This window comes from Phascolarctos cinereus, unplaced genomic scaffold, assembly GCF_003287225.1.
Source record: "Phascolarctos cinereus isolate Bilbo 61053 unplaced genomic scaffold, phaCin_HiC Scaffold_4;HRSCAF=312, whole genome shotgun sequence".
Taxonomy (NCBI): domain Eukaryota; kingdom Metazoa; phylum Chordata; class Mammalia; order Diprotodontia; family Phascolarctidae; genus Phascolarctos; species Phascolarctos cinereus.
Genome location: NW_027555847.1, coordinates 212,256,344 through 212,281,440, shown reverse-complemented (window position 1 = coordinate 212,281,440; position 25,097 = coordinate 212,256,344). Strand labels below are relative to the sequence as shown.

Sequence of the window (25,097 nt, the reverse complement as noted above, 5' to 3'; positions counted from 1 at the left end):
TAAGGCCAGAGCTCTTTCCACTGCACTAGGCTATCTTTCTTGTACATTTAAGTTAAGTAATTTGTTGCCGTTATTTTTAAATGAATTTCTATATTAAAAAGAAGCTTTAGATTTGTAAAAAACTATTTCTCTAGAATTTATTCTTTGGTAATTAATCAACATAAATTGTTACAGGGAAGTTTATATTCCAATTCATTTTTTAACTTCTGTGATCTTCAACTTTAAAAATCCCTTATATAAACCAAAAATAGGATAACAGTAATAAGGTTTATTGGCCACTCGCTCATTTAACATTTCTTATTCACCGGAAGGAAATATTAAATTTCCTATGCAGAACTACATCACATTCTGGAACACCAGACACAAGACTTCAGACTTTATCCTGTTCTCCCCCTCCCCCTCCCCTCTTCAGAAGCCAAAACTACCATTAAAATAATTAGAACAGTAATTCCCTCTTTTAAAAAATTACATCAACACCAAAGCTGCACTGAACAAAGAATGATATTTTATGAATACAAAGGTTATTATTCTTTGAAATTGAATTAGGAGGAAAAGTCAACATCAAAACACCTCTAACTTACTTTGTATTTGCCAAGTCCTATTTCATAGTCTCCTATTTTTACATTTAAATCAGATGTGAGAAAACAATTCCGCAGGGCTAAGTCACTGGAAAACAAAAAAGAAGAATGAAACAAAAATAAGAAAAGGGAAAGCCAATTCTGTGACAAAAATCAATAACCTGGCTAATGTAGGTTTGAACTGCGGTTGAATTCATTATCAGGCATTAGAGTAAATTAATTTTTAAAAATTAATCTCAGTACGAAAAGATAACATGATATTGTTATCTTAATGCTAGTGACTTCTGCTTATCATTTCCATTTTATCCTGTATGTATATCCTGTTTATACATAGTTATTTACATGTTGTCTCCCCCATCCTCGAGAGCAGAGTAAGGTTTTTGCTTTTCTCTGTATCCTTTGGGTTTAGCACAGTGCCTGGCACATAGAGGTGGTTAATGGTTTACTGACTGAGAAATAAAACCTAGATTAAACATTAGAGTGAATGCAATGATAAACCCTATGCTATGTTCTAATATTGATTTTCAAAGCATTCCATGAATTTACTCTAAGAAATTTTAATATATGTGTTTCATTTGGACAGCAGAAGTGAATGAGCTCTTTTGTAAATCAGTACATCTGATTCACTGTTATACCATATTAGTTTGTCAGCAAGAATTTTTATTAAGAGTCTCCTATTTGCCAGAGATACAAAGAAAGACAAAAGTCGGCCTAGTCCCTGTTCTCAAGGATCTCACAATGTAATGGGGGAGATAACACTCAAACAACTATGGACAAACAAGAAATATACAGGATAACTTGGAGATAATCAATAAAGGGAAGGCACTAGTATTAAGGAGCATTAAAAAAGGCTTCTTGTAGAAGGTAAGATTGTTGCTTGGGCTTGAATGGTCAGGAAATCCAGGAGGTAGCAAACTAGATTTAGGGACTTACCTCCTTCATTTTTAATAGTAGAAAAAAAAAATCAAAATAAAAGGATTGCTTTCATTAATTAAAGATGAATAATAAAGGAGAAACCTTTTCAGCTCATCCTTGTTCCTCCTAATCTCTATAATTTATAGTATTAAGTAGATTATTACGTTAGGAAAAAAAAAGAAAAGCTTATTTGAGGCTCATTGTTATATTAACTACTTACTAGACAGAAATACACCTTGTTTTAGGGCTAAATGAATATGAAGAAGGATAAAATGTGACCTGCTAGAAATTCCTATCACTATTTAGTTTTTGTGTTTTGTCTGGACTTGTGATTTTATTAGTAAAATAATAAAATTCTCTCTACCAATGCATGTTAGCAACTCATCTGTACTTTAGACTTAAGAGAGTTGCTAGGATACTGAGAGTTTAAATGACTTGCTCACGATCAGACAAAGCCCTTAGGATGATCTGTTGATTTTGCTGCAATTCTTCTACTTAGAATGTTTAGTTCAGAAAAAAAAAATCTAGCTTGCTAGTTTCTTGTAGCTCTTTACTGGAATATAGTTTAAGAAATTATAGAACCTAACTAAGAAAGAACAGTAGTAGTGATTTCTAGATGTTGATGTCTTCAAAAATGGGAAAACCATTATAACCCAACAATGAAAAATACGCTCATCATTTCAGGTAAGTCCAGAAAATGAGCAGTGTGAGGTAGTATCATTCCTGTTGTTTGAATCTACCACCCCCAACAAAATGAGGGATGCTAAAGCTTTACCATGTACTGACATCATCAAGAAAATGTTAGAAATAAACAGCTGTAATGACAAATCTGTACACACACACACACACACACACACACACACACACACACACACACACACAGAGAATCGTAAAATTACAGCCCATAAATGTGGAAGGTATCAAGTTTTAAAAAAAAAGCTGGATTAAGCCTACGCCTTCAGGATATTTTTGTCCTAAAACCCAAGAGACAAAGGGTACTGGTGGGTGAGCCACTGAGATGGAGATACTGTTCTTTTCTGAACCAATAGAAAACTTTAACCCTAGCAGGATGGCTTTCTAAGCTTGTTTTTCCATTTCATTTTGTCTTTTCCTACATTAAAAATCCATAATGAGTATGTTATAAACAATTTGTGAGCCTTTAAGCCAAACATTCTTTACTTTTCTGCCTAGATTAGAATTATGTGCCATCTGAAGCAAATAAATACCAAAATTCATGCAATGAAGTGCTACTATCTATGGGCATATCAAATTTTACTCCATTGTTCATCCCTCATTCATTAGATTCTTAGCTCTTTGAGGTGTGAATAGTATTTTATTTATATTTGTGTCTCTGATTGCACATAGGATAGCCACTTACTAAGCATTTTTTGGAATATCTAGCAATGGTGCTCAATGAACCAACAAGTATTTATTAAATGCCTGCTATGTCCCAGGGACTGGAGTTAGGGATACAAATGCAAGGAACGAAACACCACATTCTCAAAGAGCTTCCATTCTAATGGACACAGATAAATATTAATATAAATTTGAACAGAATATGAGGGAGGAAGAATTAAGCTGGGAGATTTAGGGGAAGCTACAGAAGCAGAAGCAGAGAAGAGTTATCCTAGGCATATTGAACAATAATAACAGTTTGCATTTATATAGCACTTTAAGATCTGCCATGCACTTCATAAATGTCTTATTTGATCTGCACAACAACCCCGGAAAGTAGGTACTATTATGATCCCAATTTTACAGCTGAAGAATTGAGGCTAACAGAGGTTAGATGGACTGCCCAGGGCCACACAGGTAGTAAGCTGTGAGGCTGAATTTGATTCAGGTCTTCCTGACTCCAGGCCCAGTGCTCTATCCTCCATACCACCAGGCTTCCAAGAACAAAGGAGTGACCGTACAACACTGCAAGCATTTGAGAGATGGCAAGTGGTCAACTTTGGCTATAAAATAAAAGTATGTCAGAGGGGACAGTATGGGATGGAAGTTGAGAAGTAGGTAGTTACTAAGATCGTGGAAGGCCTTGTAAGGGAGGCTTGTGAGGGAGAAAGGACTTCATTCATATGGGGGTTTATTATTCAATGGAGAGTTAATATAACATTATGGAGCAATTTGCGAGCAGTACATAAGATGGATTTCCATTTGTCTGGCCTATTTTAAGAGCCTTCTACCAAGTGTTCCGAACTCCAATCCTTCCTCCATTATATTCTCCATACCAGTGCCAGAATGATCATTCTTCCTCACAGATCTGGTCGTGTCACTTCCCTATTCAAAAAACCTTCAGAGGCATCCTTGCTGCTTCGAAGGTGAAGTTCAAACTCTTTTGTCTGGCATTCGAGACCCTCTCTAATTTGGCACCGTGCTACCTTTCCAGCCATTTCTCATTACTATCTTCAAACTTACTATAAATACAGCTAAAATGGTCTATTTTGTGTGAATAAAATTCAAATCAACAAACACTTATTCAACTGCTACTACGTGTAAGACATGTGCTACATGCTGGGGTTACAAAAACAAAACAATTTCTTCCAATGAAAAATTCTAGTAGGACATAATACACATATAAGTAAATATAAGTTAACTCGAAGAAGGAGAGAACAGGAAAGACTCATTGAAGAGGCTGCACTTGAGTGGAACCTTGAAGGAAAAAGTATTCTGAAAAGCAGATGTGAGGAGGGGTAAAATTCCTGGTTATGGGAGGTGGGAGTGGATTTACTTGTACAAATGTGCAGAGGTGGGAAATGGAGTGCAGAATATCTAGAACAGCCAAACAGGCCAAAACCCCCCCAAACACACAAACAAACAAAAAAACGACATCAAGGGGAGAACTGTGAAATAAGGCTGGAGAACTCACATGGACTCAGATGGTAGAGGACCTTAAATACCAGATAGAGAAGTCTATATCAAATCCCAGAGGCAATAGGGAAAAATCGAAGCTGAAACTGAGCAGGGGAGTTCTACGGCTAGATTTCTGCCTAAGATTATTTTGACAACTATATGGAAAATGGACTGAAGAGGAGAAAGACTGTAGGGAAATGAATTAAGTTACTACAACAGAACAAGTGAAAAGTGATAAGAACCTGAAGTAGATGTGAAAGCATTAAGATAGGGGAAAGATGCAACAGACTCAACAAGATCACTATTCCATTTCCATGTTATCTGTTGGTATGGTTCCCTACTATTTCCTCCTTTTCATCTGTTGAATTCCTTCCCATCCTTTAAGTTTTCCTTGGTCAGTAATGACTCCTTTCATAGAACTTTGCTTTGCACCTCTAAAGTACTTAAAAAGAGTATAGTGGAGTAATGGAAACAGAATGGCAGTCAGAGGAACTGAGAGCTAATACAACACCCCTGTGGCTCTGAAATCACAACTTCTCTAGGCCTCAATTTCCTCATCTGTACAACAAAAATGATTGCATTAAATGATACCTAAGGTCCCTTCCAGCTTTGAATATTATAACCTAGGAATTCTGGAAGGATTAGTTAACAACATTAGGCTCAAGAAGCAAGGGAATAATTTATGTAATAAAATATTGTAAAGATAATCAACTATGAAAAACATAGCAATTTTGATCAAAACAACGACTCATGATGAAACATGCTCTTCACCTCCAGAGAGAGCTGATGGACTCAGAGTGCAGAGCGAAGAATATTTTCTCTCTCTCTCTCTGCCTCACCAAAAGCAGGCATTTATTTGCAAGACTATACATACTGGTAATAGATTTTATTTTTCTTACCTCCTCAATTGGTAAGGAAGGGGTGGGAGGGAGGAGGAGAATTAGGAATGGAAAATAAAATAAAATTTAATTAAAAAATAAAATAATTTTTAATCCAAAAAAAGTTAGGCTCAGTTTGGCATGGAAGGTTGTATATCATAATGACCTGTATTACCAAGTAATCTCACTATTAAACTGTAAACTTCAGGAGGGTGGGGATCCAGTCTTAACTCTATCTCATCCTCACAGCAAATGCTTTATACAAAATAGGTACTTAAGAATATTTGCTGAAATAAAGAATAATGGAGGGAACAGGGAGAGAAAACAAAAAGCCTGGAGACCAACTGTAATAATACAGTCAAGAGAACAAAGGGCTGAAGCTGCTATGGAAACAAACAGCAAAGAGAGGGAAAATTTAATACTGAAGGTGTAGAACACTGAGGAGAAAAAGGAGTCACAGATGAATAAAGTTTTGTACCTGTGTGAATGAGAGAATAGTGATACCGTTGATAAATATAGGGAATTCAGGGAAAAGAGCAGGTTTAAGGAAAAAAGATGATGAGTTTAGTTTTAGGGACAACGATTTTGAGGTGGTAGTTGAAGGTGGGGATGAATTAAATGACCAAGGGAAGAGAGTGTAAAGAGAAAAGACTGAAAAAAAAAGCCTCAGAAGAGATCTACATTTTGTTGCTGAGAGAGTCAAGAAAAATCATCAAGGAAAGATCAATAAGGAAGGGAGAGAATCAGAAGCCGACAGTGTGATGGAAGCAAAACAAACAGAAAGATCAATAATACCACAAGATGCAAAAACATTAGGGAGGATAAAGACTGAGAAAAAGACCTGGATCTGGCCATTAGGAGATTATTGGTGATGGGGGGGGGGGGGGGAGGGGTGTAAACTCAGTTGCAAGTGTTAAAGAATGAGTAGTAAGGCAGCTAGATGGTGCAGTGGATAAAGCTCCAGCTTTGGAGTCAGGAGAACCTGAGTTCAAATCCGGCCTCAGACACTTGACACTTACTCGCTGTGTGACCCTGGGCAAGTCACTTAACCTCGACTGCCTCACCAAAAACAAACAGAAAAAAACCCGAAAGTAAGTAAAGAATGAGTGAGTAGTGTGACAGTGTAGGTAGTGAGTACAGACTAAGAATTCAAGAGAAGGGAGAAAGAGTAGAGGTTTCGATGGGAAGAGAGCTAATGGCTTCAATATTCTCAGTAAAGTAGGAAGTGAATGAGGCCATCTGCTATGTATCTGAGGATGAGACAGGGCAGTGAACTGATGCAAAAGCCTTTCATTTTCTGAGAAATTTCTTTAAATCTTAAATCTGAGAGCTAGTATAGGCCACCAATTCCAAACAATTTCTTAGCAGACAAGTATACACATTTATTTTACTGTCTCAAAATGTGACACAACCTATTATGCACAGAGAAAATATAGAGAAGTGGAAGGAAATATATTAGGCCAAGAGAACTGCCAAAGTGTTTCACCTGCCTGGGGTGAATTCAGAGAATCTGCCAGGTCATTAAGAAATACTTTCAGTTAACTAACGCTTGGGGGTTGACTAAGAGAGGAGCTTTGAACAAAATGAGATTTCTAGACTTAACCTCGACTAAGGCAGAACATCTTGGGTCACAGTAGACTTGTTGAATTTATCTTACATTAGGGTAACAGACTTAAAAAAGCTTGGGAGCTAGAACTTACCTAGCTTATAAGAACAGAAGTAGAAGTAGTAGGCAAATAGCCTTGTTTCTCACTATATTCTATTTAGATCTGGCTGAAGCAGTGTGGTATAGTGTTAAGAGAGCAAGACTTAAGTCAGAAGTGACCTGGGTTTGAATTCTACCTCTGATGCTTCCCAGCTGGTGATCCTGGGTCATTAAGTTATTTAACCTCTTTGAGGTTCAGTTTCCTCATCTGTGTAACAAGGAAGAGTAACACAGTGTGCCTTTGTCACAAGAATGTTGTGAGGATCAAATGAAATCACATATGCAAAGCACTTTGTTTATCTTCTAAGTGCTATGTAAATGTTAGTTGCTATTATCATTACTTTGAAAACTCAAAGCTAGGTATAAGGTTAGGACCAAAATACATTAGGCAATATGATAATATAGTGTGCAAATGTTCTATATATGTATATTTTCAAATGAGCAAATACCTTTAACTTTTAAAAACTAGTTAAAGACAATAAATTGTCTTATCTGTAGTGCTGATCCCTTAAAAATCAATTTTTCCTTAGCATCTATGCTCAATCTAAGAAAATGAACTATTTATATATTTTTGTACATTGGATGTGACTGTGTTGTCATATGTTCCTAAAGCAAGGTGATCCCCAACTTCATTTATAAGATATATATATAAACTGGTAACATGAATGAAATAACTCCTATGCTTTTCTGGTTAAGATACCTATCCCTCTAGTTACATACCAGGAAAAACTTTTAAGGAAAATGCTCCTTAATATTAAGTGTGCAATTATAAACCTGGATAACACCTGACACCTAACAATTTATGACAGCCGAATAACTTAGTAACCTCAATATTTTCAATTAAAACAATTCTGGTAATATTATACTATTGACAGGATTGAACAAAACCCTAAGAGCTTAGTTCTTCCAGGTAAAACAAATCTGGATATTTAATAGGCTACTACAGAACACATATAAGTGGCTAATGTGCAAACAATAATATAGTGTATTTAATATAATCTTCTCAAAACGACCTGATGGCATTTTAATAATACACTGAGAAGACTCAAATTCTGGGAGTGTTAAGTCCAGACTCTCGGTCAATGAAGGCTAAAAATGACATGTTATGTTAAGATAGTAGCAGCTCTGGGAGCTTACAGGTTGTTGTCCTTCATATTTGAAGATGATATCACTATGCATGGTGTCTCCGACTGTGGCTAACCAGACCAATGTGAGCTTGGAAGGCTCTCCCACAGGTCAGGCACAAGTAGTCTGCAAGAACATTTGCAAGTGGAGATGTTTAAATTTGCACATCGTAAGTTTCTTTTAAGCTACTTGTAATGCAAATTATGAACTCTAAATTGCACATATTGAGACAGTAAAGGGATGGGCAGCTTACTGAACTGGTCAAATCAAAAGGTATTTATTGAGCATGTGCCAATCACTGTTGTAAACACTGAGAATACAAAGAAAGGCCAAAAACAGTCCATCTGCTTAAAGGGCTCACCAGTCTAATGGAGAAACAATACGAAAACAACTATGTACAAAGGAGAGAAGGGGGCATATATGAAAAGTATTACATATACACATACACACAGATATATGTTTTACACACACACACACACACACTTATAGGACTTGAAAGCTAATTAGAAATGGGGGGGAGGAGTTGACAGTGATGAACTCAGGTTCCAAGTCTGGGTAATGGGGATGATGTCCTTGATAGTGGGAAGAAAAGAGCATTGTGGGGGAAAGTTAATGAGTTCAGTTTTAGATATCATGAAATTAAGATGCTCATGGGACACCCAGTTTGAGATGTGTAATAAGCAGTTGGAGACATGGGCCTGCAGGTTAGTAGAGAGGTTAGAGCTAGATAAATGGATCTGAGAATCTTTGCATAGAGATTATAACTGAATCCAAGGGAACTGATGAGATCACCAAAAGAAAAAGTACAGAGGGAAAAGCAAAGCCTTGGGGGAAACACCCATGGTTACAAGGTGTGACTCAGATGAAGATAAAAACAAAAGAGACTCAATTGGTCTGTCAATCTGTGTCTTGGTAAAGTACTGCTAACTGATAATAAGCTGAGAAAGAAGCAGTGATATGACTGGATCGCATTTGTGAAATTATGTAGCACTTTTGGCAATTTCAAAATATGCACTGCTACAAAACTACGCTCTCAGTAATGCTATCTAGCTGTATATTATAAAATATTACACCCTCAGAAGAACTAAAAAGATAATAATCCAAAGGTCAATGGAAAGATGCATGGCTGAGTGTAATCTGGGTGTAGCATGCTATCAACAGAAACTTGTATGCCACAGATGGTATATGTTATGGATTATTGAGGACATATATGTTCCGAAACAAGTTAGGCAAAAATGAGAGAAAACAGAGAGCTTGAATCAATATCTTATATGTGCCAATGTATTAAAGAACATACTCAGTTAAACCTCTATGGAAGATTTATGGGAATTCCAGGACATGAATTATTCAGAATGAGAAGCTTTAGAGTGTTTTCTACTTTATCAACACAGAGAGTAACCACAGTGATGAAATGACATCTGTCAAAGAATTAAAAAATGTCAAGCATTTGTTCTGGTGCTTGAGTATATTTCTACCTTTACCATTACGTCAAATACTAGCAAGGAGAAGTCTACAATGAAAGAGAGATACAGTTTTACCTGAAACCATACTTACAGATTAAGAAATTCTCTACTTTGCCATCTCTACCTCATGTGTTTTGGTAAGATAACCTTTGTAGAAAGTTAAACGTTCCCCAGAATGCAACAAAGTGGTATAAAACCAGTCCTCAAATCAGAAGATCTTACCTATGTACAAAATGATGTTTGTGCATTATGGCAAGTCCAGCAGCAATCTCACAGGCCATTCTCTGTAGCAGCATTATTTGTGAATCTCCTTTAATACGCTCCTGTTCACTGCACAAATATGCTTTTAGGTCACCCTGGAAAAAATTAATTAACATATGTTACTATTTTTGAATGCCAAATATGCCCAAGAGATACTTAAGATGAAAGCAGCAACTAAACACATTACTTGGTTAACATCAATCAACAAGGTTATCAGCAGTTATAAAATAAATGAACTTAAAAGACTCCAACTCATCAAGTCTTAAATCAAAAATAATGATTCTTACAAAACACAATTTAAATATATACTGCTGTCTTATAAGTACCATCATATCACCTTCTTCATCCAGCCATACGTGAAATAGTATATGCACAACAGTAAAAAAACCCCCAAAACTAATAGCTCTGCATTATTGCATTACTTACAACATAGGTTTGACTTTTAAACCAAACTCAGAAAACACAGAAATGCAGAATTATGGGCCTGCACTTAATCCAACTCATTTTACAGACAAGAAAACTGAAAATGGGAATATAAAGATTAAAAATTTTTTTTATTGATATGTTTTGTTTTTACATAACCTGCATTTCCTGATGTATCTTTTCCTCCTTTGCCTTTCCTTATAACAAAGAAAAAAGAGATGGGAAAATAAATAGTTCAGAAAAATTAGCTGACATATCAAAAAAGTCTGACACTATTAGAAAGTGTTCTATATCTAAAGTTCCCACCATTTCTGTAAAGAAGTAAGGAAGGTACCTTCTCATAACACTTCTTTGGGGCCAACCTAGGTTATAGTTTCACAACACTCTTGTAAATTACATTGGTGCTAGGTCACACAGGAGATAAGTAGAACTGTGATTCAAACCCAGGTCCTTTGATTCAACCCACTGTTCTTGCCACTCTATTATACCGAGTATCCTCATGAATCTAACACTGACCAATTTATAGAACTAGGAAAGGGAAGGGGAAAGAATGAGGTAGAATCAATAACAATTTATTCAGGTGGTCCAATAGGTTACCTAGGACCTGCTATGTGATGGAAAAGTCTAGCTTCTCTTGAAATGACATGATTCTCTGACAAGTATTTTCCCTTAACTATCTCTCCCCATGAATTAAAAAATTTCACTAAGATAATAATTCTGATTAAAAAAGTATAAACAAGATGATAAAATTAACTTTGCATTTATGCCCCTAAAACTACCTAAATTTTAAAGTCTGAGACACTAAGTCACTCCCATGTTGCCACCACATAATTCTCCAAATTCACTGGAACTTCTTTTAACATGTTCAGTTAAACAACTGGGAATGTAAATTATTGTTGAAAGTAGTTTCAAAAATTATATGAGGGGAAGTAGTGATCAGGGAGGTTCAAAATATACTGCCTAAAGAAAAAAGGAATTTATCATAGTGGAGAACATTTCTACGTTATATCTTCAGTTTTTTGATAATGACTTTAAATCCACATTTAGACTTTTACTGAACTTTGATTAGATTCTAAATTTAAACTTTTCATAATTAGATTAAATAAGATCTATACTAGATCTAACAAATGAACATATTAAAAATGAAGACAACTATATTCTCAGCTTCTCACTGGGAAGGAAATCTGAAAATACTTTTGTTTCAATTTTAACTTAAAAAAAGAGAAGTGTAAAATCAAGGAAAAAAGGTAATGCTAACTAAAAGGCACGGAAGTTTTTCTTTTAAAATTTTAGTTAAGCTCTGAAGAACTCTAATATATTACAGCTCTTAGAAAAGACTGCTGGATTATTATGGTGTTTCACTGAAAATAATTTTTAAGCCAAACACTGTTTTTGTTCACAAGGAAAGCAAGTCTTAAATGTCCCACTCTCTCAGGAATTAGGTATATATTTTACACTGAATTTATTTATGTCTTTTAAAATTCTCTTTTATCACTTTTACGACTTTTTCTCTATCTTCTTAAATGAGTAATAACCTCAAAGGCAGTAACAAAATCAAAAAATAAAAAATCCCACCATCATACACATTGCTCTACGAAAAGCAGAAGTCAATAAATGTTGATTAATGAAAATTAAATCAATTCAAGCAAATGATCACAGGGTTATAGGTTAAAGGAGGACACTTGAAGGCAATCTATTTGGAAATCAAACAAGAAAAAAGATGTATATCTACATTTTCAATGGAATATTAAAATCCAATCTATTACTCAGACTTCTTAACTATAAGGGCATCTTATCAGATATATCAATGAAAGAGGCCAAACACAAACCTATGGGCATGATGATTTATGCTCTGTAATATCTGGCTATTTATCAAAATAAACAATAGCTTTTGCCAAACAGTTAACATTTTTCACAAGTGCCTTCTACTACAAAGGTAGAAGGAGAAATGGCAGGGTGGCAGCAGTCATTTAAAAATGTCACTAAAGGATATTCATGTCCACATACTGTTTTTTTTTGAAATGTCCTTCTTCCTTCCTATGTCACTAAAACCCAAAATACTAAGGTAAAAGTTTGTTAAACTTATATAACTATGTTAAGATGGTAATTGCAATCCTTAACATGGAAAAAATTTCTCTTTTAATACTGATATAATTTTTTCCAATGATATTCTGCCAAGTTAAGACATTCCACATTTGACCAGGATACAGGGATGATTCTATATGCCAGTTATTACAACACTGCCAGTACTTGGTTGATTGCTCATAATTATTTTGTAACCAATGGGATCCAGAAGGAAACAATTCTATGTTTAAAAGCATTTACATGGTAAATTCAGCATAAAGTCTTCGGTTTCAACAGATTTCACATTACAGCAACTGGTTCATATCGGTTTGTTCAATTACAGAATTGCCAGTCCTTATTCGGATTTTTAGCTCCTGGAAAATGCTGAGGTCATCCAGTTATAAATTTTCATTATCATTTAAATGAAACAATGTTAACTCCCCCCATATAATACGTATGGGCCAGGCCTGTATTGTATTGTATTGTATTATATTATATTGTTTCATTAAAAACGGGGTGGGGTAGGGTTGGAAAGACTTTAGAATGGCACATTCTACTTTGAAAAAATTAATTAAAATGGGCATTTAATGATTTATATTCTAGATGAAAATCAAATACCCTAGAGAAATCTGAATTTTTAAAATTCCCACAAACCTGTAATCTTCCATACCTAACTGTAGAGGGCAGCAAGCAACTACATTAAGATGTCACGGGCAGCAACATGTTACTTTAGGTTTCTTTGAACTAATGTCTATTACTCATTTCAAATATACTGAAAAAGAATTATTCAAATACCTTTTAAAAATTCTAGAGAAATGAATAGAAATTGTTCTGAGAGACTTAATTTTTATAGTAGGCTATACTGAATTAAGTATTTTCAATCTAAAAACTGAATGGGAAAAAGAAAAGGTGAAAATGAAGGTTTCACAATTATTAAACAAATGAATATGCCATTTCTTCACCTAGTTTAATTATAATTCTAAATGTACAGTATAGGTAAAGTAACATTCACAAAGTAATTCAGAATGTACATATCCCCCCCAATGTACTCTACTTCTATATGTTCCCAAATAAAACAAGTGGTTTTTAAAAAATATTACATATGGCAAAATGTATCTCTACTTTAGAATGCTAGACTAAATAGCAATCTGATATAGGGAAAATGGATGTAGAGACCAATATAACATAAAACACATGTGAGATCATAAATACTTTAAATATTCTTAGGGAATACTTATATGAAATTTTTTGTTGAGAAAAATTAGGTTGTTTTCTTTTTTACAGTGAACTTATGGTTGCAGAAGAGTCAGAGAATGTAGGAATGAGTTAATTCATCAAAGAAAGGCTAGTTTAAGAAAGTTCACTAGAAAAGGAAAATAATGATAAAAAGTAAAAAACAGGAATACAAGTGATGAGAATAGGATCCAAGATGTTCTTACAGAAAGATGTAGCTCAGCTCAAAGAACTAAAAAGAAGGGGCTAAATGTCCATAAAGCAGAATAAACAACTACTCAAAGATTTTTGTAGGGACAGAATTTACCAGACCCTGGCTACATTACCCAGGAGAACTTCCTGAACGTTCACCTCATTTTTCATAAATATCCCCTTCTCTCCACTCACACAGCTGCCAGCAGGTAGAGATTCTCATCACCTCAACTCTCTCACCACTCTAATCTATCCTCCACTCACACCCCAGATATTTTCTTTTTTTTAACCTCTTTTTTTATTTTATTAATTTATTTTGATTTATCAACAATCACTTCTATATGCTTTTGAGTTTAAAATTTTTCTCCCCTTTTCTCCCAGCCACCCTCCCCAAGATGGCGCATAATCTGATACAGGCTATACATTTGCATTCCTATTAAACATATTTTCACATTGGTGAAGTTGTAAGTAAAAATTAAAACCAATAGGAGGAGCCATCAGAAAGAAGAAACAAAACTCAACAGAAGAGGAAAAAAAAAAACATAGCGATTCAACTTTCACAGTTATGATTACTGTCTTTTTCTCCATCCTTTTTTCCCCATTGATGCTTTTCTTTCCCCTTTCTCCTTTTCCCTCCTCACTAGTGTTTTGCTCTTGACCACCGCCTCCTTCAGTCTCTCCTCCCTTCTATTATCCCTTTCCCTTTTCTTCCCCTTTGCCCTTACTGCTTCTTCCCTCCTTCTATCCCCCTCCCTTTTCTTCCCCTTCCCTCCTACTGCCCATAGGCAAGTTAGATTTCTATACCAACTGAACTATGTTATTCCCTTCTTGAGCCAAATCTGATGAGAGTAAGGTTCAAACAATGCTCACCCCCTCTCTTCTTTCCCTCTGCTGCAATAGGATTTTCTGTCTTTTCCTGTAATGTAATTTACCCTTGTCTGCCTCCTCCTTTCTCAGTACATTTTCTAAGATCAGACTAATCCACTTACTTGGATCCATTTAACCCACTTGATTAGATTTTTTTTTATTATTACATCAAAGTCAACTAATATTCACCCCCTTTATGTTTACTCCTTTAACATGGTGTAATAACAACACAGTTCTCAAGAGTTGCAAGTGTCATCTTCCCTTGTAGGATGTAAACAGTCACCCTTATTAACAACATTTTGTATCTTTCTGTCCCATTTACCTTTTCATATCTTTCTTAAATCTTGTACTTGAAGATTAAATTTTTTGTTGAGTTCTGGTCTTTTTATCAGGAAGGTTTGGAAGTCCCCTATTTTGTTGAATATCCATCTCCTCCCTTGAAAAATCATGCTCATTTTTGCAGGGTAGTTGATCTTTGGCTGCAATCCAAACTCCTTTGCCTTACAGAATACCATGTTCCACTGCCTGTGGTCTTTTAATGTAGAAGCTGCAAGGTCCTGTGTAATCCTGATTGTGCTTCCAAGATATTTAAATTGTTTCTTTCCGGCTGCTTCCTATTATATTCCTTAGCATTGTCAATTTGGGATCTCTTTCAGGTGGTAAGTGGTGTATTCTTTCTATGGTTATTTTACCTTCTGGTTCTAGGACTTCAGGGCAGTTTTCCTTTATGATTTCCTGAAAGATATTGTCCAGGTTCTTCTTTTTATCATGATTTTCAGGTAGTCCAATGATTTTTAAATTGTCTCTCCTGGATCAATTTTCCAGGTCGGTTGTTTTACCAATGATGTATTTTATGTTTTCATCTATTTTTTCATTTTTTTTGTTTCTGTTTGACTGATTCTTGCTCTCTCATAGAGTCATTAGTTTCCATTTGTCCAATTCTAGTTTTTAACATTGTTTTCTTCTGTTAGTTTTTGTACTTCTTTCTTCAATTGGCCAATTGTATTTTCAAGGGATTTGTTTTCTTCAGTGTACTTTTTTTCCAGTTTGCCAATTGTGTTTTTTAGGGACTTGTTTTCTTCAGTGTACTTTTTTTCCAATTGGCCAATTGTATTTTTAAGGACTCTTCTACCTCTCTCATTAGACTTTTAAAATCCTTCTTGAGCTCTTCTAAGAAGCTTTTTGGGCTTCAGACCAGTTCATATTCCCTTTTGATGTTGCAGATGTGGGTTTGTTGACAATGTTGTCCTCTTCAGAATTTCTGTCTTGATCTTCACTCTTCTCATAATATGAATCTGTGGAACGTTTCTTTTTACTCATGGTTTCTTTATTCCCTGGCCTTTAAAGAGATTGAGCTCTCCTGCTGGGGAACAGAGGGCACTGACCCAAACTTCTTGTGTTGGGAGCCTAGGTCTTGGTCACTGGCTTTATGTGCTGGGGCCTCTTATGGTGGCAACTGGAGGCTCTAGGGTTTTGGCAGCTTACCTCATCTTGGGCTGGAATCAGCAAGGCTGGAACTTTCAGGCAATTCTATAGGTTGCCTGCTTTTCCTTTCCTTTAGCTTTCTTCAGCTCGTTTCAGATGGGCGGTGCAGGGTATTTATCTGCCTGGGGCCCCTTGCAATGCTGCTTCCCTCATTTCTGCTAATGCACTCCTTTGCAGTAGAGGGCCAAGGAACCTGGTGGTTTTCTGAGCTAGTTTCCACTGGTTCCCCCACCCTTACTGAGGCACTGGGAGGTCCAGGTGTTGGTGTTTGCCTGCTCTACCACCCGGGCTTCAGGATCTCTTCCTGGGGTTCCGACACCTTATCTGGTGTTGTGTTGGAATCAGCAAGGCTGGAGCTTTATGAAGACTTTAGATTGCTTTCTTTGGCTCCTTTCAGATGAATGCTGCAGGGTGCTTATCCACCTGGGCCCTTTATAGTGCTGCTTCCCTTATTTTTGCTGAGACACTGGGAGACCTGTTTTGCTCGGCTGCTGTCTGTCTTTCTTCTAGTTCAGCTGTCCCAGGGCTTTTTTTTTTCCTCTGGGGTGATATTTTCTGGGTTTTCAGAGGTTGATATGGGAGGGTGAGAGCGACTACCTTTTTACTCCACCATCTTAGCTCCCGGAAATGGAAGAAGCCCAGATGTTTTCTTAAAGGGAAGTCTGATACTCAGTGAACTCCAGAGTCTTCCTGTTACGTCCAGTTTTCTCATACCTTAATCTCCACCACATACTCTAAAATCTAGCTGCACTGGCCTTCTTCCTGTTCTCTGCATCTGACATCCTGTCCCAGTTGTGTGCCTTTCCATTGGCTGTCCCTTATGCCTAGAATGTTGTCCCTCCTCATTTTCACCTTCTGGTTTCTCTGGCTTCTTTCAAGACTCAGCTCAATGCTACTTTCTGCAAAGGGTCTTTCCTATCTGCCCCCAACTATCTACTCTGATCGTGTCTTGTTTGATCATAGCTGTTCACATATTGTCTCCCCATTAGAAAGTGAGCTGCTTAAAGGAAACACTATAAACTCCAGTACTCCCTAGTTCTGACACCTGCTACTACCTGTGTGTCCTTAGGGGAGTCACTTAATCTCTCTAGGTTTCAATTTCCTTATCTCAAAATGCAGGTTTGAAAATAGATGAGCTCTAAAGTCCCTACCAGTTCTAAATCCTATCATCCTATGAAGAGAATTTAACTTTGAAGAAAAAAAAAGAGAGCAAGATACAACAGCCTGGGCTGGGAGTTGGAAGGAGTGTAGCCTAGCAAGAGGAATGACCTTAAGAGCCTTGGACTGGCGAAGAGGGCCATTTACAAGCCTTCACAGCCTGGTTCCAGCCCACATTCCTAGCCTTTACTCACCGCTCGAGCCAAACTGGGCTTCCTGCTGTTCCTCACACATGACATCACACATCCTGTTAGTGACCTGTATATGTGACTGTCCCATTTACCTAGAATGCAACCTCACCTCACTTTCCTCTCTTAGAAACCCTATTAATATTCCCTCCCCATCCCAAACCAAACCAAACTTCCTATTCAGCTTGTATATGCTTATGTGCACACATTATCTTCCCTGAAAGAATGTGAGTTCCTTGAAAGCAGGGACAATTCCTTTTGTCTTTGTCTCCCTAGCACAGGGTCTAACACATAGTAGGTGATTAATAAACGCTTGTTGATCCTATTTCAGTTAAAGAGTGCTCACTATATGAAATAATGGGAAATGTGTAAAATTGAAAGCAAAACTCTACAGCAGGGTTTGTATACATTTAGAAAACAAGCTTAATTAGTCTCCACATACAAAAGAAGACACTGGTTTTATTCCCGGATCCACAATCAACAATTTGAGGGCAAGACATACTTGATCTTTCTGAGCCTGTTTACTCATCTGTAAACCAGAAGCAGTATTTGCACTACCCATTTCACAAAGATGTTCTGAGGACCAAATGAAATTCTGCATTTGCATTTTCACTCTGGAACTATATGTGCTATATGCAATAACATTATTATTATTATTGTGGTATCTAGTATATTATTTAATAGTGATGAAAAAAGGAAGAAGTGCTCTGGGGATTTTGAAAGTTTACAGATCATAATTTTGATAGTTTTATATATACAGATTTATATACATATTTATGATCGTTGTTAAAAAAGTAAACACATATTGCTTGGCTACATGAAAGTCTGCTTAAACTACTGTGTGGGCAAAGATGGGGGAGGTGGGAAAGGCAACCAACATTTTGAAAAATATGGTAGCTAAGAGCAGTGGAGAACCTCTTGGCGAGCGGAGCTCGGACCCTCCAGCTAACTCGTACACCTCGCTCACACCTTTGCTGAGTGCTTCTTCACTGCTGCCACAGCCCCAGCATAGCTCCCCACTTGCCGGCCACCCCCCAGAGCAAGACTCCGGAGCAAGATTGTCAGTGGTCTGCTCCCTGTCTGTCCTATGGCCAGAATCCCTCTTCCCCAGCCTGACCAGGTTGTCTGGGCAGAAGGCACCTGAACCTCTCCTGCTGAGTGAGCCCAATCCTTCACCTCTGCAACCTGCAGATCCCAGAATTCAATCAAGGTACAAGTGAATTGGCCAAATGAATTGTAGACATTAGAGACAAGCTGTATTTTGAACACCTTGTATGAAAATTGTTGTCCACGCTTTCCAAAACAACCTGAAGTTAACTGACAGATGGCTTTAACAGTGAAGATCCCTAGTATGTTGGATGTTGTAAAAGGCTTTTGAGGGCAAAATGTGGAAGAAACTAGCTTTTCAGTGAATGCTATGAGGTTTGTCAGAATCCATTCTTTTCAACCATGGAAATCAAGAGGATACTTGGAACCTGGAGTGTTTGTATTTCAGCATTTTCAACACGGTTCAGTGGAAAACTAATGCCCATATGAAAATGTTACCTGTCACTTACAGATGCAGATAAAATGTTTACCTTGAACAATGTCTCAGCTCTAAAACAGGATTTCTAGTTACATCTGCATTATGACCCCTCAATGCTTCAATCTGCATACACTACCATGTAATTTCCAATTACATGTGTACATGAAGAACTTGGTTCTTACCAACAAGTGACATTTTGGGCCTTATCTGGTTTATCCCTGAAACAATCATCATACAGTGTACATAGTGAATTGTACTGGTTTTGTTTCTTTTAGATGTAATTAGTACATGGACTTGAAAGAAAATGGTGGGGTCTTTTTGTTTTTTTTTAACTATGATTTGTAATGTGCCTTCCACTTATTTATTTAATTTACGGTTCAAAATTCTGATAGCTCATTTTTGTATTTAAAAGGTTATGCTATTTGAGGACTATGTATGACAGTGTTTGGCATGTTATTGCAATAAAGTTAAATCAAAACCTGGAAAAAAAAATATGGTCGCTAAATGCAGAGTTTGTGTTAGGGTGGCCTGAAGGGTAAGATTGGGGACATCTTATTTTTATCAAGGAAACTAACAGCACTTAAATTAAATGATCTCCCAATAAAATGAAAGCCTTATCAAAAGTTATTAAATTTACTTTGAATGGATCAATTCACACCATGCTACTAAAGGCATATGAATTCCTTCTAATACAGTACTCATGTGACTTTTGTCTAGTAATTATCTCAAATATGACTCCAGAATATCACACAACTCAAGAGTATCACTTCCTTAAAGCAGCAGGAAGAATCCTGAACAAATTATGGTCATCAAATCACTTTTCTTTGGAATGAATTATCTTCATGACTAATACTAAAACATTTCAAACTCCATCAGGAAATTTAAATGAAAATATCAATCAATAAGCATTTAATTAAGAGTCTACTAAATACTTTGAAGGCATGTTGCTGAGGCAATGAGATCTAACAACAAAAGTTAAAATGTCTGCCCTCAAGATGCTTACTAATCTAGCACATGTACATATAATATATTGGGGGAAAGGCTACTAGCAGCTGAAAGGGTCAGGACAGTTTTCATATTGAAGGTGGTGCTTGAGTTAAGACTTAAAGGCAGCTAAAGATTCAAAGATGCAGAGGTGCGGAAAGACTGCATGGGAGATAGCCAGTGAAAAAGAAAGGAGATGGGAGAAAGAACGGCTTATGTGAGGAATGGTAAGACAGCCAGTTTGGCTGGACTGTAGTATCCATAAAGAAGAATAAAGTAAGGAAAGTCAGATGGGGCTATATTGTAAAAAGGCATTGAAGGTCAAACAAGAGTTTATATTTAATCCTAGAGGTAATACAGAACCAGTAAATTTAATGAGATGGGGAGTGACATGGTAAGAGCTGTACTTTAGGAAAATCACTTTGGCAGATGTGTGGAGGATAAATTGGAGAAAGGAGAAAATGGATTCAGGAAGCTTCATTGAATTATGCGTATGTGTTATGAAGGTTTTCTTTTTGTTTTCTTGTTCAACAGGGCTGGGGGGGTAGAAGGAGAAAGAAATGATAAAAGCTTGTAAAAATAAATTTTTTAAAATATGGGCATGTTTTGTAGGCAAAGGTCATGGTAACAACTAGGAACACAGTTCTCATTACTTCATTTTTTTTGTATCTATAAAACTGAGAATTATGAATGAATTAACCCTATGTGACATTTAAGAGGAAGAGCAGAATTGCTGTTTAAAAAGTTAGCACAAGTTGCTTGGCACTCTACTGGAATGTTAAATCATGTGTCAAGGATGCATTTGGATGAGGACCAGAATCTGATGGATATAAGAAAATTTCTTCTAGTTTTTTTTTGTTATTGTTTTTGGACACAAGATTTTAATATAGGGATAGACTCAGGATTGCAAATCATATGTGTATGGGAATTCAGTGGGGAGCATGTCAAACAAAAATAATTAAGAAGACAGGCACTGTCCAAGAACTGACGATTTGCAGGAAGAGTTAATGTTAAGGATTATGTATATAAGTAGTAGTCACTGACAGGTTGAAAATCCATCCTTTGCAAAGGAATTGGATTTAAATGTCACAGTTACTGAATCTGGCTGAAAACTGAGACAGAGAGAACAACAAGGAAAGAAGAGAGGTTAACTGCACAAATCTATTAGGTGGGAAGGAAGAAGTTTTAGACCCTTTCAGCTTTAGTGAGCTGCCTAATAGTATATTAATTACTCAGCCAAAAAAAAAAGTTTACATGACAGGAAGTGGAAGAGGCATATGTAGAACAAAGGATAGGAGTACCTACAATTGTTTGTGGAAGGTTACAGTTAATAGATACTTAATAATACCACCCTGCCACAGTTATCCACAAAGTTGAGTTGAGCTTTTGAGCTTGGGCTCATCCATTTCTTTGGTAGCCTTATACAAGGAGTGGAAGATCAAGTTGTTTATTATATCATGAAGAACCAAGTTATTCTTTGACCTCAAGGCCCAGAGTCCAGGAAGTATAAGAGCTAACAAGATACTCCTCCTCCAGTGGCAACACGTAAATAAATACTTCCCAGAAAAGCTTAGTTACGATTTTTCAATAAATTACCAGCAAAGCACCTGAAATTGAGGCAAGACATTGTGGTGAAACTGGTATTTGGCCCCCAAGTTCACATATGTCATATGTCTTTCAAATAAAATCTTCTAAAAATCTGAACTTAAATTCTCTCCTGAAACTTACCATGTCACACAACTCAAACACCAGAAGATATGGGATGGCTTCCACACATCGTCCAACACACTGAAGAATATTTGGATGTTGAAGAATACTATATTAAAAAAAAAAAACAACCTCAAATCAATGTTCATCACTAAACATGCCAATAAAACTCCCACAAGCTTTTACTCCAATTTTTTTTTGCACTGAATCAAATGTAAATCAGTCATAACATACCAATATGTTAAGGACTTGTGATTTTAGATATGAGGGAACTCCCATTACCTATATAGATTGCAACCTCTTTCTAAGTCAGTGTTACTGAGTTGCCTGGCCTCACAGAGGCTGTGACTTGCCTGTGGTCACAGAGCTAGCAGGTGTGAGGGGCAGGAAATCAATTGTCTCCACTCAACTCCCTGCCCTTAAGTCCAACATTATACCCCCCCATCCCAGAGCATTCTAAATCAAATTTAAACAGCAATAGCAAACTAAAAATAACAAGATAAGTATGTTACTTTTGATCAGGAGAAACTATTTATAATTTACACATAACTTCTTAATAAAGTAATGCCCACTGTAAAGAGAACATTTCTATGTTTCATTGAATGTTTTTTTTATTAAGGAGAGTAATTCAAATTTACATAGAAAGGTTCAATTTTGAGCCTTTATTACAGTACCACTATACATTAGCAAATGTAATTATAGAATTATAACTCAATATTTAATATAGCTAGGTTATTTTTAGGGCAAATACTATATCCTTTCAATGTTTTGCCATAGAGTATGAAAATTTCTTTAAATATTTCCCACCAAAGACACCATACTAACATTAAAAAGAGACAAAGAAAAGTATCTTCAATATTAAAAAAACAAAAAACTTCATTCAACAGAACATATTCACATCATTACACAGCTTAAAGTTTACTTACTAGTATGGCTCTCCATTTTTCAAAAATTTATCTTGCTCCTTTGCACTCGCACTGGCTTTTAACTCCTTCACTACTACTCTTGCTACGCTGCTGCCTGTATAAATCTCCCCAAGCAGAACCTGGAAACAAAGAATAGTTCCTTATATAAATCCCACCAAACTAGAACAGGAAATCTCATTTCCTGATTAAAATCAACTGAAATATGGGGGAAAAATAAGATGTGAACACAACAGTCCTTTCTTTTCCTTTTCTAAATCACCACTGAAAAGTTGTGGATAATTCTTTCAGAAAGAAGCAAATTATTCTAACATATATACAGATAAATACCTTTTCTATTAGGCAAAACATATCAATTAACAGGTCAGTTTACAGGGCTATTTTAAAATTTTATTGGTCAGAAACATTTTACTTTGACAGGCTTATTTTAGTTTTTTCTGTTACATTTAAATAATGCAAAGGATCTGATTTTTAATTTGTCTGGGTCCCCTATGTCCTCTATGCTTTATAAATTACTATGACTATGACCAAAAGACAATATCCATTGTCCAGCCTAGTGTTGATGTGTCTCTCCAAATTTTGCTAGACTGATCCTAACAGTCACTAGAATGTGCTGCAAACCTTTCTAATTGGGTAGGATCTGCTAGATCTTGTTCTCTAATGACATAGGCCTTAACAACCTCAGGCTTAAATCTAAGTAGTCATAAGACAACAGACTAGGGTTTTAGAAGTGGCAAGTAGTTATAAAGGGATAAAAGTACTCATTTCTTGGGTGCAAGTAAGTAGCAAATCTTTAGATATATATTCTAAACATAATAAACATCTCATTCCAGAAATAGTATGTCTTTATTTTGTACCTAAAACTACACACTGAGCATCTTCGTTAGAGTAACAAAACACAAATTAAAAATCCTTAATAAAAATAAAGCATAAAAAAACTAGTTTAACTGAATTTTATAAAACATTAAAGAAATACAGGATTAACAGAAGTGATTTAAGAAAAGCAGATCTGAGTAAAAAAACTACAAGGTAAAGTATGAAAAATGGTAATTAAGGTAAAAGTGATAACATAAATTAAACTCAATAGCTAATGTGGCTTTAGATCAAAATGATCAAAGATGAAAAATGCTTTCTTTGTAAGTATTTTTAAATTATTTCACTTGCTGGCTGAATAAACTAGTAATCTGTCCTGTAAGTAGAAAGGGTTGTAAGTAAGCAAACAATATCTGAAGGTAAACAAAAGGGTCGGTAAAATGTACACTACATAACTTTGCTAATGAACTGAGGTCTGATTTTTTAAAGTAATAAGAATATACGGGGGAAAAAAAGACTCCCACCAATGTGGTAAATAAAGTAAGTCAATAAAGAAAAGGAAGCTGATCTTTGTGATTTTAAGCCATGAATGAGTATGTCAGGGGAGAAAAGGATTTTTTTTAAATTGTTGCTGTTTAATTTATTTTAAGGGAAAAAAGAATGTTAAGGAAGGGATAAAGACAATTGAAATCTATGAGCCAAGGTGTAATCTTCAATAATGGAGACAAACCGAATTTCCCTTTATGGCATGGCTCTTGTACAGGTTAACCAGAGGAAGGCTAAAGACATACTAATCTAGAATTCAGCAAGACATTCAGCCAAGTCTTTCATGAGATCCTTGTAAGATAGAAATATAATACAATATAATAATGGACTCTAACATAATAAAATGCTCAGAACGCCAAAATGAGACCTAAAGAGTAGTAAGATTACAACAGCTTAGAGGGAGGTATCCAGTAGAAGGTCACAAGAATTTGTTATTTGCCCTATTCTGTTCAACATTTAACAATACCTTATATAAATGGCATGCAAATCAAATTTGTCAAAGACCAAGCTAAAAGAAACACTGAACATTCTGAATGACAAAACTGAGATATGAAAAGATTTTAAGCGAATGGACTCAATTATAAAATTGAATAAATAAAAACTGAAATACAAATGGGAGAGGCCTAGATAGACAACAGCTCATGTAAAAAAGACCAAAACATTTTAGTGGACTGAAAGTTTGATATGAGTTAATTATGTGATGTTACCAATAAAAAAAGCTAAGCCATTTTCAGACTGTATTAATAGAAGCTTAGTGTCCAAAACTAAGCAGTTTATAGTCCTACTATATTCTGTAATATCACACCTGGATTAGTTTTTGGGCACCATATTTAGGAAGGAAATTGACAAGATGGAGTACAAACATATGAAAGCAATCAAAATATTGTGAGAACTAGAAAATAAGCTATTTGATGAATTATTGAAGAAGCTACAGGTTTTTACCATGGAGAACATTTAGGGGAGATATAAAGGTGTCATCAAATATCATTTTAGATAGGTTGTCATGAAAAGGAGGGATTAAATTTATGTTGCTTGATCCAGAAGGCAGAACCAGAAAATGACGCTAACATGCAAAATTAAAAGACTGGCATGGAAGTGAGTAGAATTACATTGTGTCAATATTTGGTTCTTTGCAATCTGCAAAATTAACTCCTCAGGTGTTACCTGTCAAGCACCTCTATGGTGCTTGAAATGGTTTTGTTGTAGTAAAA

The 25,097-nt window shown here is 35.9% G+C and overlaps 1 protein-coding gene across 4 annotated transcripts in view; it reads right to left on the bottom strand.

The window, feature by feature from the left end:
• LMTK2 (lemur tyrosine kinase 2) overlaps positions 1 to 25,097 on the bottom strand; it is a 103,351-nt gene that overhangs the window by 30,513 nt on the left and 47,741 nt on the right. For all 4 annotated transcript variants that reach the window (XM_020965364.2, XM_020965365.2, XM_020965367.2 and 1 more), the window contains 4 exons: positions 22,531 to 22,649; positions 21,626 to 21,713; positions 9,740 to 9,873; positions 582 to 666 (listed from right to left, as the gene is read on the bottom strand). In XM_020965364.2, the coding sequence (XP_020821023.1) occupies positions 582 to 666; positions 9,740 to 9,873; positions 21,626 to 21,713; positions 22,531 to 22,649 (426 nt within the window). The remainder of the gene's footprint in view (positions 1 to 581; positions 667 to 9,739; positions 9,874 to 21,625; positions 21,714 to 22,530; positions 22,650 to 25,097) is intronic.